At 46.2% G+C, this 16,466-nt stretch overlaps 1 protein-coding gene across 2 annotated transcripts in view; it reads right to left on the reverse strand.

Annotated features, from left to right (window-relative positions):
- The window catches only part of LOC135391704 (rab11 family-interacting protein 4A-like), an 87,221-nt gene that overhangs the window by 37,162 nt on the left and 33,593 nt on the right, over nt 1–16,466 (reverse strand). Inside the window, exon 2 of one of the 2 annotated variants that reach the window (XM_064622061.1) lies at nt 1,318–1,411. In XM_064622061.1, the coding sequence (XP_064478131.1) occupies nt 1,318–1,411 (94 nt within the window). Of the gene's footprint in view, nt 1–1,317; nt 1,412–16,466 lie in introns of those variants that run through there. The other variant, XM_064622065.1, reaches the window with a different exon arrangement.

Below are 16,466 nucleotides of genomic sequence, written 5' to 3' on the forward strand. Positions count from 1 at the left end.
TGTAGTCCTGCTACTTTCTGTGATCAAAATCTCTTTTTTCACACGCACAGTGCCAGCATTAAAGGAAGCTCAATAAGGTGGACAGCATTTTACATAGACGACGGTACTTTCGGGCACACTGCATTTGCAGCGCGGAAGCGATCTGAAACCGTACTGGAGCATGTCGAAAATAAGTCTGCCAGCCTTGCTCTGTCCGAGCTCATACCAGTGGACCAGTTAATCCACAACACACAGACAGTGTGTCACGACACAATTGCACTACCAGTAAGCAGAACTACATTCACTTTTCAAACCACGACCAATCAAACAGACACCGTTCTGCGTACGCTCCTTCTTCACGTGTCATGTTTCTGACTTGCTTAATTTTTACTGGTCACGTGTCAAGCTATAGAGATACACAACTGGCCTAATCCATTCCTGCTTCATTCGTCCGCGGTGCGCCTCCTCTAGCGCGTGCGTGGGGCGCTAGCCGCGGCGCTCACAAAGACAACTGCGCTTCAACGTGTTAAAAAAAGATACTGAAAGCATACGTACTATACGTCCTCGTTTGACGGCTAGGTGAAAATTTGCGAAATCCATCGTATGCAGACCTACGTGTCCTCGTTGGGGGATTGTGAGGCACTTGAACTCTTATGTTGACTTCTTTTATGTCCGAACCGTTTTGTTGCGAACCGGTTACCGCTCTTATTTTTTGTTCGGTTCTGCTCCGGTTCGGTTTCAACAGTGTCATGAAAATTGCATTTCGGGTTCCGGTTCGGGTTCGGTTCGACACCCTGGTCACGAGTAAAATAGGTGTTCATACGGCAACAGTCACACAGTAATTTACTCTATCGACTACCCTACAGTGGATCGTAGCAATCAAATATCAAAGCTATCGTGCTTAAACACGAACATTTTATGTTTACTAAGGACTGTGAAAGACATCTGCATGTCTTGTACAAGCCACACGATGACATGTTGAGTGAAGCGTCATTCGATAAAACGGCGTTCGATGAAATGGGCGAACGCCAAACGCTGTGTACACCCTACAGGGAGTGCCCCTGTGATTTCAGCTATATGTCCTGTGATTTCAGCTATAACTATAATAATGACCCCCCCCCCCCCTCATTTTTTTATAACACCCGTCCGTGCTTGGGATTCTGGATAAACCACTGGGTTCGACGCAAGCCAGTTTATCTACGACTTCCTAAAACTCAAGTCACCTTCTGTCGAACGCCCTGCTGGTGCACATGCAGCACGTGCCGTCCGTTTCTATGGGTTATAATCGACTACTGTGTCTCTATATACGTGCAGACGACTTAATGCGCTTTAACGTACCTTGTATTGCCGCGCTGACTCCCCGACAGAAATCCGCGAAGGATATGAGACCCCGTTGATCCGGATCCAGACATTCCACCAGCTGAAGAAGCACCTGGAAAGCAAGAACACGGATTGCTATACTCACTGAATGGAATAACTCCTGACGTAAAACACAAACCGTCATAACGTATGTTTATGACGCATAACAAATTCCGCTCGTAAAGGGAGACAGGTGTCCGGTGTTGACGTCACGTTTCCCTAAGCGCTTTCTCTCTTCTGTATTGTTTCGTTCAGTTTCACATATGTGTGGTTCGCCCTCAAGTTTGGAATCATAATCGGTAATTTGGTAATTTTGCGTCCGGTAATTTTCATTCATTAAAAATGAATGAAAAAAATAAGGGTAATTTCTATAGTCATTTTGGAGTCTAAAATATGCTGTCACTTCAATTAGTCTTCTATCAGGCCTTTCTTTTTTTTTTACTTCCGTGTAAGCGCCGCGAAGCAACTGTGGCTATGAGCGGCGTACAGACGTGGACAGATGGAGAGAGGACAGCAGGAAGGAATTGGGGGACATGTCGGGTTAGTACGCGCCGTGGGCCGACTTCAGAGGGAGCTGCCTTTCGAGACCATTTGCGTAAGTTTATCACAAACTTTTATGCAAAGTTTTAGGTCTATTTGTAGTCACCTCAATTTTTGCTAACAGAGGTAGCACCAAGGTAGCCTTTCAAATGTAGCACAATAGACTTTACAGTAGCATTTACCAAGTGAGAGATTCAACAAGTAATTCATACCAACAGAGAGAATACGTTACTGCACTCACTACATCTAGTCAAAACGGGACATATCAAAAATAAAATCCACAAAAATATAACTATGTATACATAGTTAGCGCGCCAGCTCAGCGCGTGCAGCCGGAAAAAAAAAAGTTCTGTTTGTTGCCGAGTCAATTAATTGTCAAAGCAACATTGTATTTTTATTAATCTATCGTGTGGTTCACAATTATATTTCCGAATTAACGTAAACGAATTAAGCGAATTACAGGGGACTATAACACGAATTAAAAAACGAATGACCGTGAAGCGCCCTCTCTGCTTCAACATGGGAACGACCTTGCAGTACACTTGATCGCACGTAGAGGGCGCAGTGCAGAATTCAGTCGCGAATGACCAATCAGAGGGAGAGTTTGTTAAAAGGGTAGAGTAAACGGCAAAATAGTAGTCTCTCATCTTTTTGTGCGTTCCATTCAACGCATCAAGAGGCGAGACAAAAATGAAGAAAAAAAAAACGCCCCATCGCTTCCGGCACCTTTTCAATGCATATATTTTCTCGGAAGCCTTTTGAACCGAAATTTGTCAAAAGCGTCAAAAGACCCTGAAAGCGCCACTCTTGTAGAACGGCATCCGCACTGTCGCCATGTGCACCTGCTTAGGGTCACTGCCGTCAACACACTAGAGGAAAGGACGAAAAAAAACTATTTCTTTTTCTCATTTTTTTATTGCTTTTCTGTGTTTTTCTTCTTTCTTTCTTTCTTTCTTCTCATTTGCGTACATTTTCATTTCAGAACATTCCTCGAAAGAAGACTATATTCGGACTACAGTAGTTCATTATCGTGTTCCTACCACATCAGGTGTTAACTATCTTTACTGTATTCAGGATTCAACGATATTGATACTGCATTTAACCATATACTAATATGCGCTGGTTTTACCATGTCTGTATGTTCCTTTTTTTTTTTTGATACTGATATGTTCCGGTTATAACAATATTTATGCGTCCAGGTACTAACGATATTTAAAGGTACTATAAAGCAGTCGAGGTGCAACCCTATGTTTTGTGTGCCCCGAATTGTCTACGTCCTCAGGAGTAAAATGCCGCAGAATTTTCTCACATAGACTTTATAGCTCCCGAGAAAATGCAAATTTAAATCTACTGGCAACACTGTGACGAAGCAGACCGACGAAACGTCAACTCCGCCAAGTACGGCGGCAAAAATGTCTCATGCGCACGACTCTGGGCCAAACAGCGACGTACGATAGCAGCGCCACGGTGCTGAAACAAGGCCCAGGTATAAACGTTTAGCTACTGAGTGCAAGATTCGGCTTTTGTTTATTTTCTTTCACACAAATTACATTTTCTCAAAAGGTAGTATTTGCAAATCCCAACAGGAAAGCCATCTGTTTATCGGTCTCCTTGTTTACAGGGTTGCTTGACAAATTGAGGACTTCTTCCCACCAGGCGTCGCCCCGACATTCTTGACTGCGTTTTTATTTACCAATTAAAAATACTTAGAGTAAACTCCTGCGCATATTACTTGTTGTGCTGAACTTTTGAATCTAGCACTCTCACGTCAGGCTGTTTGCATAGGTTCGACATCGACTGCTTTATAGTACCTTTAAATATCACGAAGCACAATGAACCCGTTATCGCCTAACCAAAACCCAAACTGAATTAAAGACTACATCGGTAAAATGCAAGTACGAAACACGTACGCTTCGACACGAATATTTGACTTTGTTTCAAAACGAACAGAAAACCATAAAATACGCTAACGTTGCTTTACAACGAACTCTCTATCGCTCTATCTCTCCGTACACCGTGTTACGCCCAACATTACCCCACATAATCGGCGCAGATTTACCGCTGACGTGACCGGCCGCAGTTTATTGCGGCAATATAGCCGGCAATTTCCCGCCCGATTGGAGGCTGGCCATACACGATGTGTCAATATACCAACATATACCCTATGTTCTACAACACTTCGCGCGTGCGTGATGAACATGATGGAGCACTCGAAGGAAACAGTTCCGAGAAGGTAGGAAAAAGAGGATCTTACGGCATAGCGACGGCGTTCTCGGTTTACCAAGAAAGCGGAAAACAAACAGCTGATCGCTGCATCGGGTATACGACAACAGCTTCCCATTACGAGGGTGACGTCACGAAGGAAAGCAGAAACGGAGAGCAGATGAGTTTCGTTCGCCGAGCCGACAAACAAAAGGCCTATATAACCTACTAGACCTACTATATGATGTCATAATCTGCAACCCCTAGAGGATCCATGACGTGAAGACCCGAGACAAGGTAGAGGACGATAACAGACAAACACAACACGGTCTCAAACTCAGCTGTTATCGTCTTCTACCTTATCTCGGGTTTTCAAGTCATGAATCGTCACCACCAGCTCGTTTGCTACCTAAGGGTACATTTATGCTGCAGCATCGCTGCTGGCACATGGCACATCGCTGTTTGGCGATGACGAAACAAACACATGTATCTCTGTGGGCGCGTTCATGCTGCAGCATCGCTGCTTGCCAAAGATGCACGCCATGATCATCGCCACAACAATGCTGCCAAACATGTTTGAACATGCCCGGGGACTACCTGACTTCTGGCGATGACAGGTCAAACACAGAGCTTTCTGTTGGTGCATTTACCCTGCAGCCTGGCTGCTCGCTTATCCTCGCCGCTGCTTGCCGCTCTGCTCGCTGCACCTAGGAATGTAAACATGTTTGTCTTCCTGGTATCATTGATGACTGGCGTCTTGAAATCCGACCTGCGATTGGTTGTGATGAAGTCGGTTTCCTCCTTCCCACTTTTCCTCGTTTCCATCCTTCCACAGTGAACGCTGCTATGCGACTGATATAGCGAAAGCGAGCAGCATCTTGAGCAATCTGCAGGGTAAACGCACCCTAGCGGTTATGCGAGCAGCGATGTGCTTGAAGCTGCAGCGAGCAGCGAGCAGCGATGCTGCAGCATAAATGTACCCTAACTTTCCTTTCGTTCTCCTTTCCCTATGAGGAGCCCGTCAGCACGATCCGCTATAGGAGCGCTACACATCGGCCCGCGAGATCTACATCATGATTGGACAATGGAAATTTGAATTTTGAACGCGCAGAAGTGGACATACGACTGCCGTAGCAGACGACAGCAACAGCGCTGTGAAAATGCCGAGACCGCGTATAATGGTATTGACGATAATCAACTTTAGAAAGAAGCGCCTCGCGTGGGACGTCCACCGCGTAGAAAAATACTAAACTAAGCTGAGGACTCAGACTTGTACGTATTTGGAGTATTGTATTTAAAATACCGTATTTTAAATACAATTTGCGGTATTTTGGTACTTTTTGAGTGTCGGTATTTTTGAGTGGTGCGGTATTTTTGAGTATCTTGTACATGTCTGGGCTGAGGTACATAGTATTGTAGAAATTGCGGAAGCAATAACCGGGCCGATGAGTAGCGCCACCGCTAGCCTCCAACTGCGGCGCTAGGAAGGGGTGCCTACGATATGGTCGTTATAATCTAGTTGGTCGTGCAAAAGGGTAGTTTCCAGAGCTCTCGCATCCGTCTACAATTATAATCAATGGGTGAAAAGTTGGGGTGTGCGTATCTGTGAAATTTTTATTGACGTCCCAAGATATCCGATGTAACGAATAGTGAAATTATGTGAAAGCCTCTAAGTTCGCGTCTCGGATTTTTCGCAAAATCCCGGGTTGCTATAAAACTCGTGATTTGATTGCCTTCCGATGGTCCTCACCGGCATGCCATACGCCTGCAAAGCAGTCCAAGCACTTACTAGTAACCTGCAGCACAGTCAGCTGTGGTAAGGAAGTCCGCGACACCAGAAGCAATTCCTGCTCAAAATTTCCCGTTACCTTAAAAAGCAGGAATTTTTCACTTCGCGAGACTTGCGAGAATCAGATGCTCGCGAATACTGAGGATTTCGTAACGTTCTAGTTGCCTGCATGAGGACAGAAAGTTTGTGCCCATGAGTATTGACAACAACAGAACAGAACGCAAGTCTGTCGACTGCTCCGGTAACGCGAAAGAAGAACCAAGCTGTTCGCTGTGCCACCAACCCCAACTGGTTCGCTAATCGGCGAGACCTTGCGCCATGTCTCAAATAAGAGTCCACCGATAACAACCATGTGCTGAGAAGATGTTCGCGCTCGGGGTTTCCTACTTCAGCATTCTTTCTGCGGCCGCTGCATTATAGAGAGAGACAAACTGCCGTATCGGCCGTACAGGAAGCCACTGGTATCCACAGGCTTTCCGTGTTTGAAATCATCTTCAGCGATTGGCTTGGCTTCAGCCAGTAGACGACATCATGCGCTTTATACGTCACGTTCCGAAGGAAAAGGCCTTATTTAGTCCCAGGGATACCAAGGAGGCGTTGGTTGCCAGAGTGAGGGAGTTGAGGGCCGTCAGCCTTTGACGTGACCGACAAATCAGCCGTAGCTGGATTAATGGAGCAACGGCGGCCTTTCTGATGATTGGATGATCGATTGCTGGACATTTTTTCCACGTTACACTTCATCACGCACAATAAAAGAGCTACAGTTGACACATACTACTCCCATCGTAGGTGCAGAGCCTGTGGCCACATACAAAGCGTGGACAGCGCTCTTGCACGTGTTTTTTTCCTCTCCATGGGTATGTTTGGTAAGTCGGAATCCTCCTACTCCGGGACTTTTTTCTCCCTCCAATGGTGAGTAAGTTTTCTCTGTTTGTATTGTAGGGCTCATTCATTGTTAAATTTTACAGACGACTGGCCAAGAAATTTCGTTGGATATCTCTGGGACAGTGGTATAATTATGGTTACCCACATACGAAAATCCGTAGTTCGAAGAAATATTAGTGAGTTTTAGTGGATCGTACGCTATCGCCTTTGCGTACGTAAGGAATAGCGTTGGCGGTTATGCGCACGCGCAAAACATAAAGAGAGTCTCGCGCACTGCGCAGAACCACTACGCTATCCCCTACGTACGCAAAGGCGATAGCGTACGATACACTAAAACTCCCTACTTTCTCCGTAAGCTATAGGCTTCATGCACGTAGCCCCCCCCCCCCCCCCCCCAAAAAAAAAAGACCGAAATAACGGTATACGGGTCACCTAAACGCACGAACCAAATGTCCTATCAATGCCGTTACATTCCAGCAAGAAGTGAACTTTCCCACAAATACGCGACGAAAGCTCCGATGTATGTCGGCAGCTCCATTGCCAGGAGCACTGCCGTGAGCCCCGCAAACAACGGTACACTCGGAGAGGCAGCAACGTATATACGACGCAACGATTAACACGCCTGCTGGATAAGAGATTGCGCAGATGAAAGGCTGATCGAGGTTTCTTCCTTACGATGATTGTACACGAACGCACTCGCGTGAGATATTCCCTCCTCTCTCGCACTTCAAGGGTGGGAAAAAGAGCGTGAGTTTGGTCCCTGTCCGGAAACTTGCCAGGTGCATGATTTGCAGAAGCACTCGCCTCTTTAGTGGCTTTGAGTCCGTCGTTTCCGGGGAGCTTTTAGTCTTTGGAATGGATAACGGTATCGGTGGGGCATCTGCGACAATTATTGGAGGTCCTGGCAGGAAGGATGTTTCGGCATGTGTGTGTGTGGGGGGGGGGGGGGGGGGGAGGCACACAGCGTCTTGAAAGTGGAAGAACTCCGAACGAGAGAGGGGATCGGATGCTCGTCAAAGATATTTTTAGACAATGATGTCGAACAGACGTGTTGTGTTGCCTTTTCGCTTTCACCATTCCTTTCAGTGATTTCTTCAAGTGCGGGGGGCTTTGCCTGAATAACTTTATACTATGCGTTATAGGGTGCATCACGTAAGACTGACCAGAGCTTTCTTAAATTCGAACGTGGTTTGTTTTTCGTTCGGAAAAAGTCGTTGAACATGTCTGTTCCCGATGGGGCCTACTCAAATGTGTTGAAGACTGGAAGGCCTACCACCGGCCTTCCAGTCGGAATGCCAGACGAATGTCGACACAGTTCCTCCTAAAGTCGGTTGGCCAGGCATGCATACTAACTCCCTGCCTCCTCCTGTCCCCAACTCCTTCCTGCTGTTCTCCCTCCATCTGTCCACACCTCTACGCTGCTCATAGCCACAGTATAGCTTCGCGGCGCTAACACGAATTCAAAAAACAAAAAAGAAACGAAATCAAAAGTAGTGGCGTATCAGTAATTATCGCAGCCGTTAATTAACTTTCATAATTAATCTTTGTAATTAGTGAAAATAGGTTGACCGCGGACTTGCAAAGTTGTAGGCTTCAACTCTGAGGAGTCTCGTCCGCTAGAATTGAAACTGCAACGTTTCTCTGTGCTCTAGTAAAAAAAAAAAAAATATGCGAAAATGCACAATTTTGAGCGTTGCGCGAAATTGGCGGCCGATTTTTCCTATATTCCCCTCTCTCGGTATCACCCTTTCTCAACTGACATCAGGCTGTTCCTCAAAGCGTGAAGCACCCCCCCCCCCTCCTCCCCTCCTTGTGTCCCAGTCGATACAACTACTTCTTGTTTTGTTAGAGCCTGTAAGAGCGTACCACACTTATCGAGCGGCGGAATCGGTGATTTTATTTTTGTTATCTGCGTGGGTTTTGGAAGGTCTGGAGGCTTTGCAATCAGCTTTCGGGCGGCGCTTTAGCGATAACGTAGGTTGGAAAATGGCATCACTATTTCCCCTCACACCCACTCCGCAGGGGCAGAGTGGGGTGCTCCATGTTTTCAGGAACAGCCTGACGTAATTTGAGAGAGGTAGACACTGAGAGAGGGATATTAAAAATACGGCCGCGAAACCTGCTCGGAAGTTGCGCATTTTCGCGTATTTTTTACTAGAGCACTGAAAAGCGCTGCGGAGACGAGACTCCTCAGGGTTGAGGCCTACAACTTTGCGATTCCGTGGTCAACCTATTTTCACTAATTATGAAGATTAATTATGAAAGTTAAGTAACGGCAGCACTAATTACTGGGACACCACCACCTTTCAGTATAGGCCCCATCGAGAATACATATATTCGACGACTTTTCCGAAAGAAAAACAAACCACGAATTTAAGAAAATTCTGGTCAGTCTTACGTGACGCACTAATCCGACCGCATAATCCCAAACGGATATGACGAATTCGTTGTGTTGCTCCCTCCCTATCCCTAGCTCCTAGGAGCTAGGTCCTATGAGCTAGGGATAGGGAGCTATTGTTGTAGTCCCTTGTAGTATTGTTGTAGTATTGTTGTATCCCTAGCTATTGTTGTAGTCTACTTTTTGTAAATGCGTATACTCGTAGGTACTATATCGTCGCCCACAAGACGCTATTAGCACAAGGGGCTAGAGCTCCCACAAGGGGAAGCTTCAACTACACAATGGTATAGACGCTATTGTGTAGTAATGGGCCAGGCGAGCCACTTGTCGCACGAGTAGCGAAACATTGCTTTATTTACATTATTCCATCATTGACTTTGGATTGGACATTGGATTCTTTTTTTTTTTAATTCTGTGTTAGCGCCGCGAAGCAATTGTGGCTATGAGCGGCGTACAGACGTGGACAGATGGAGAGAGGACAGCAGGAAGGAGTGGGGGACGGGGAGTTAGTATGCGTCCTGGGCCAACTTCAGGGGGAAACTGTGCCGACATTCGTCTGCAAAGTCTTCGGAAAACCCAGGGAAAACCTCAGCCGGTGACAGGATTCGAACCCGTGTCACCTCCCAGTCTCGGCGTGGAAAGCGATCATCCTAACCACTACACTCTTAAAAATGAACTTCACCACATAGCACGCTCCTAGCCAACCATCATCTCAAATGATATCGTTATCTGCCCTGATTTGTTGAAAACGGGGGGCGTACAGCTTTTTTGTGACACTTATGCTGTTCATAATTGTCACCAAAAAAGGCGTACGCCCCCGTTTTCAACAAATCAGGGCAGATAACGATATCATTTGAGATGATGGTTGGCTAGGAGCGTGCTATGTGGTGAAGTTCATTTTTAAGAGTGTATGCTACGGGAGCGGGTTTGTCGGTTGACCCAACAGGTGATGACGCGATAGCTCCTGGCTAATAAGACGCGCTTCAGCAGCGACATCGGGCGACCTCTATGGTCGGGTTCCAATTTAGGCTGGCCGAAGGCAAGCAACTCAGAGGTTTCACTTGCAAGAGTATAAGCTCGCTCCTCCGCGTACATAGCGTATACCGATGCTCTGCATCGAAACGAACATTCACTGTCAGGCATGAGTATGTATAGGCTCTCTCAAATGTCGATGCTCTCATCGGAGGTGGCGTGCAGGCTTGGAGGAAACAATCTCTCGTGCTTCAAATAATCGTCCACTACAAAAACCGGCCCAGAAGCCATCACGCAATGCGGCAGTTACAGCGACCGCCTACCGGATGTTTCGTCTGTGAGTGACCACCGGCCACGATCCAAGTATACGCCACACGACATCCGGTGTTGTCGTTTCCTGAAAAACGCAACACAGGTTCGGACACTGTCGGTTATTTATTTGGTAGAGTACACCACTAACATATACAGCAAAAGAAAAAAAAAAATTGACAGGCAGGTTCCATCATAAGAATGTTAGGAAGTGTCTGATGATGGAATAAGCATGGATTCCGAAACGTCATGAATCGTTGCTTTTATATTAATGTTCATACCGGTGCGTATTTTACTAAATAAATATGACTATCTCCGCGTCTGGACTGTTTTACCGTCGACAAGACGCAACAATTTGAGGCTTTATTGCTTTATATAGGCTATTACAAAGCAATAAAACCTCAAATTGTATAAAGCCTCTCACTGTATAAAACCTCACACTGGCTTCATAGCTAAGGACATTATACCGCCGGAAGCCCCCTTGTCTCTGCCGGTACCGCCGCGTTTTCTACGCCTCCCAAACCTTCTGGAAAGAAGAGATCAGGTCCCCCCTCAAGTCCTCCGAGCCCATTTTCATGCTCTGGTAGACGAGAAGTTTTCTACGTTTACGGCAGCATATACCGATGGCGCATCCCGAAACAACAAGTCCGCCTCAGCATTCGTCATATCATCCGAAGGCGCAAGGACGACGCCTTTCACATCCAACCTCCGCCACAGCTGCGGAACTCTACGCCATCCTTTTCTTTCTACAACACATCGCTGATTTTACACCGCGGGAATGGGCAGTCTTCACAGACTCGAAATCTGCACTTCAAGCAATTGAAAATTCAGGCTTACGAGGCCCCTCCGCACCCCTAGTCACAGATGTGTTAATGGCTTACCACACTATCTACGCAGCAGGCCACAGGCTAGTTCTCCAGTGGGTTCCAGCCCATTGTGGTGTCGTGGGGAACGAGCAGGCCGACAGCGCCGCAGAAGCAGCACTCTCGTATCGGAAACGGACCACTATTGTTATGCTGAGAGGAGACCGCCGTTCCATTCTGCGACGCCTCGTGACACCCCTGGCTTCCCGCCAATGGACAACCGACATTCTCCCCCCCCCCCCCCCCCCCGCTCTATGTTGAGCAGAGCTGATCCAACGCTGTTTCCGCATGCCACGAAACACCTCCCGTCAAGATGCTGCATTAATCCACCGAATGCGCCCCGATGTAGCCTTTACAGCTCAGTGGCGTAGCCACTTGAGACAAGTTGACTCTCCCACCTGCTGCCACTGTGGTGCTCTTGAGGATCTGGAGCATATTCTTCTTCATTGCCCCCACTACCAACCTTCCCGAACCACACTCTCCGAGTCTCTTCGTCAGCTGGACTCTCGCCCCTTCTCCCTATCGAAATTGCTTGGTCCCTGGCCCAATCCAGCCCAGCGACGCTCTGCGCTCAAAGCTCTTTTGACATAATCTGGACACCATCGGACTTCGATCGTTATTGTGAAGGGGCTCGTTATTTTATTCCTCACATTCCCACCAGCAATGGGGTAGAGTAACGCCTCTTGCGATGAACCTCCCCACTCTCCAAAGTCAAAATAAAGTTGTTGCTATAGGCTATTAGGCTTCTTTGTTTTTTGTTGTTGTTTAACTGTGACTCAGCTGACTCGGTCGGCTTACAGAGTAATTATTTTACGCGAAAGATTTAGTTCATGCGATAAGTTAGAAGCAGTCCTTATCGCGAACGCGCACTATGCTAAACACCTTATAAACCCAGACAGTGAAGAAAATTGAATCAGTGCGTATGCATGCACTGGACCGCATTTGTTTGGAACGCGAAAGTACATGCGAGATAATAACATGAGATATTAGATAACATAAGATAACATAATATATTAATTGGCAAGCATCGAGAATATTACGCTCGCGCCAAAAAGGCGGAGGCCAATTTCAATTACGTAGGATGCGAAATAAATAAATAAAATGTTCTTTTTTAATCAGAGTAAAGCTCCGGCTGGAGACTTATGAACGGCGCGTAATTATGGCACTCAATCCATCGGACCGTAACAAAGAGGAAGAATGGGAGAGTATATACTGAGAGAGAGAGTGGCGGTGCCATAAAGAGCCACTGACAGCCTCTTTGCAACAGGGTATTTAGGCCCAACCCGGTGAATAAATTCAAGGTTTCCTGGCGCTGAAAGACCGGATGCCCGCTTCCTGCATTTGCTTACTTAGTGTCACGTTGTGAGATTCAATCTAAACATAGAATGAAATGAAGAAAAAGAAGGAGGGGCTGTTGGTTAAGTAAGAAAGGTCAACCACTGTTGGTGACGTCATAAAAAAGTGCGTTGGAAACAGTTATGTGGAAACAAATGGAATTACACCACCCTATGCAACATGCTACTTTCTGTAAACACGGGTAACATTTTTTTTCTAACTCTGTTTTAGCGCCGCGAAGCAGCTGTGGTTATGAACGCTGTACCGGTGGAGAGAGAGAGAGATGCAGAAAAAAATGGGAGACAGAAAGGAGAGTATGCGTCCTGGGCGGACTTCAGAGGGAACCGAGTCAATACCTCTGTGCAAAGCCAGTCAGAAAACAACGGTGAAACATCTGATAGCACAGCCGGCGATGGGATTCGACCCTGGACACTCTTAAAAATGGACTTCACCACATAGCAGGCTCCTAGCCAACCATCGTCTCGAATGATATCGTTATCTGCCCCGATTTGCTGAAAACGAGAGGCGTACGCCTTTTTGTGACACTTATGCTGTTCATAATTGTCACAAAAAAGGCGTACGAATCCCGTTTTTAACAAATCAGTGCAGATAACAATATCGTTTGATATGATGGTTGGCTAGGAGCCTGCTATGTGGTGAAGTTCATTTTTAAGAGTGCAGTCCTTAAAATGGCCTCGGCAACGGCCCCGGTAGATACGGGTAACAACAACAACAACTTTATCTTGAGATGATGAATGCGAGGGAGTTTCATCGCCAGGGGCGACACTCTACCCCCATTGCTGGTGGTGATGTCGCGAGTCAAAGATACCGTGTTTCAATACCGTTTAATCAATTAATCTCCATTATATAGAAATAACTATTCTTAAGGATTGAAGCTTTCATAAAATACACTGTTTTAGCACCACGTATAAGAACAATGACATAAGACTTGCAAACTCCTCTTCTATTTAGAAAATGAAACGGCGAAGCAACAACAAGGGAAAGAGAAAATTGACAATAATCCAAGCAAGCAGTCAATTGAAGTTGCAGGCAGAAGGAATGTACCTTCCATCACCATCCCGGAAATAAAAGCAGAGGCTGAACACCCAAACTGTGAAAACCTGATCAAACAAGGCAAGATCTTCAACTGCGTTCTTTTTACCGTGCCTATAGGTCGGGCCACGCATCATTTGTTACAAGGTGTCACTTTTACCATACATCTTGTCATGCCGCGCAGCAGGAGGTTAACCTTCTCCGTCTGGTGTTCTGCCAAGAAAAAAAAAAGAAAAAAAAGATATTGTCCGCGTGGCAGAAGTGAGTCACGCGCAAGGTCAGATCATGACAGTTAGGGAAAGCCTGATCAAGATGGCGACCGGAGATTTTCCGACGGCCTGGAATTTCCCAGTTCCCCATCAAGAGAACGTCTATAGAGGCAACAATGATGCAGTGGATGTATCTGTACAGTATCTGGATGCTACGGAAGGTACTACAATGCCAGTGCGCTTACTATATACTCTTATAAAAAAGGGAGGAGCAGTTATACCTTTTAGGAGGTAATAGTTGCCGCATATGTTGCGCCTAAAAGGTTGCAACGTTCTACACTGCTAAAACAGAACTTCGCCACATAGCACGCTCTTAACCAACCATCATTTCGAATGATATCGTTCTGTGTCCCGATTTGTTGAAAATGGGAGGAGGCGCCTATTTGAGACACATTATGCATGTCCCAGATAGGCGCCTTCCCCAGTTTTGCACAAATCAGGACGCACAGTGATATCATTCGGAATAGTGGTTGGTTAGGAGCGTGCTATGTGATAAAGTTCTGTTATAACAGTGTACCTGCTACACTCTTAAAAATGAGTTTCACCACATAGCACGCTCCTAGCCAACCATCATCCCGGATGACAACGTTCTCACCCCTGATTTGTTGAAAACGGGAGGCGGAGCCTATTTTGTGACACTTATGCAGTTCATAATTGTCACAAAAATGGCGTACGCCTCCCGTTTCCAGCAAATCAGGGGAGAGAACGATATCAATCGAGATGATGGTTGGCTAGGAGCGTGCTATGCGGTGAAGTTTTGTTTTAAGAGTGCACTACGAATGAGAGGGTTACCGCTTCTGATTCGGTGAGCGAGGGGGGCGTACGCCTTTCTGTAGCAATTTGGTGGTAATTGTAATAACTGTAATAATCTCTTTGACCGTCCCTTTACACCCTTTATCAGACGCTATGTTGACCGAGGTACACTCTTAAAAATGAACTTGACCACATAGCACGCTGCTAGCCAACCATCATCCCGAATGACAACGTTCTCGCCCTAGATTTGTTGAAAACGGGAGGAGGAGCCTATTTTGTGCCATTATGCACGGCACAAAATAGGCTCCTCCTCCCGTTTTCGACAAATCAGGGGCGAGAACGTTGTCATTCGGGATGATGGTTGGCTACGAGCGTGCTATGTGGTGAAGTTCATTTTTAAGAGTGTAGTAATAACTATAGAAGGTACAACCTTTTTACTTGTAGAAACCGATCCCACCACCAAGAGACACCATTTCAAATGAGATTCTCGGGTAAACATAAGCAAGCCCCCCCCCCCCCACACACACACACACACACAACAACTTCCAGTGCCACGAAGAGTTCCGGTCCTTCAGCGATTAGAGACGCTCGGAACCAGCCGCCATGCAGAATTGTATCTTTCGCTTTCCTGATTTGTTGAAAGCGTGAGGCGTACGCCTTTCCGTGGCAATTTGAATTGCCACAAAAAGGCGTATACAACCCACACTCTCCACAAATCAGAAGCGCTAACTACATCAATCGGCACAGTGGTTGGCGCAGAGCCTGTTTGCTGTGAAACCGGAAGTCGTTTTGGAACCAAACCGGAAGCGGTGAAAACGGCATGTAGTATTCAAGGCGGTCTCTAGAATGCACTATTTCAACGGGGTGTTCATTTAAAACGCGAACTCTGATGGGTGCTTAGAAACACCTTTTTTAGACTGTTTTTGCAACTTTCTGTTCAACTCTCAGGACAAAAGAGGCAGACACAAAACACCCCTTATACACGTTTTGAAATGTGAAAACAAAATTGCCGTGTAGAGTAAAAACACCGAAAAAAAAAAAGAGAGACTGGGTAAAAACGCGAATACTGCTCAGACTGTTATCGCAATATAAAACTGTGTCGTTGCTTCTACAAAATGCGGGTGATGACTCGAAAGTTTTCTTTTTCTTTTTTATGCGCTAACCGCTTTTCGTCGCATAGATCGTTCTCGGCCAACCAACCTTCAGGATCCTGTCGTTTTATCTTCCGATTGGAAGGAAAGTTGGTACATTAAAAGTCCTTTTCCCAGCTTATCGAGAGATAGAGTGATATCATCCGCGATGATGATTGGTATACTGCGTGCTATGCAGTCAAGAGCGCCCCCTGTTAGTGCCTAAAAATTCGCTCTGTATAGTGATGACGGAAAAAGTGTTCAATGGGACTTGTTTGAGAACGGTCGAGGCACGAATCAGGCAAAGTTTACTACGTTCCTCACACGCAGATTTCGACTGATGTCCGATAGCACATATTCGTGTCATAATATGTGTCAGAAAAGCACAAAACAAGGATGATAAAGATATTTTAAAAAAAGAGAGGGAGAGAGAGAGAAAAGCTAGAGGGCGTTTGTGACGCAATTCCCTCTTTTTTCTGCGCGTGCGAAGCCGTTATTTCCTGCCACAGCGTGCCACATTCCGACACCGATGGAATCGGAAAAGCCATTTCCTCGGTCAATCTTTTTCTCGACGACATTAGAGCCTTCGTGACGTGCCGGTATATTTCCATCATTGACCGCAGTCGGCGC

Source organism: Ornithodoros turicata, chromosome 4 (assembly GCF_037126465.1).
Source record: "Ornithodoros turicata isolate Travis chromosome 4, ASM3712646v1, whole genome shotgun sequence".
Taxonomy (NCBI): Eukaryota; Metazoa; Arthropoda; class Arachnida; order Ixodida; family Argasidae; genus Ornithodoros; species Ornithodoros turicata.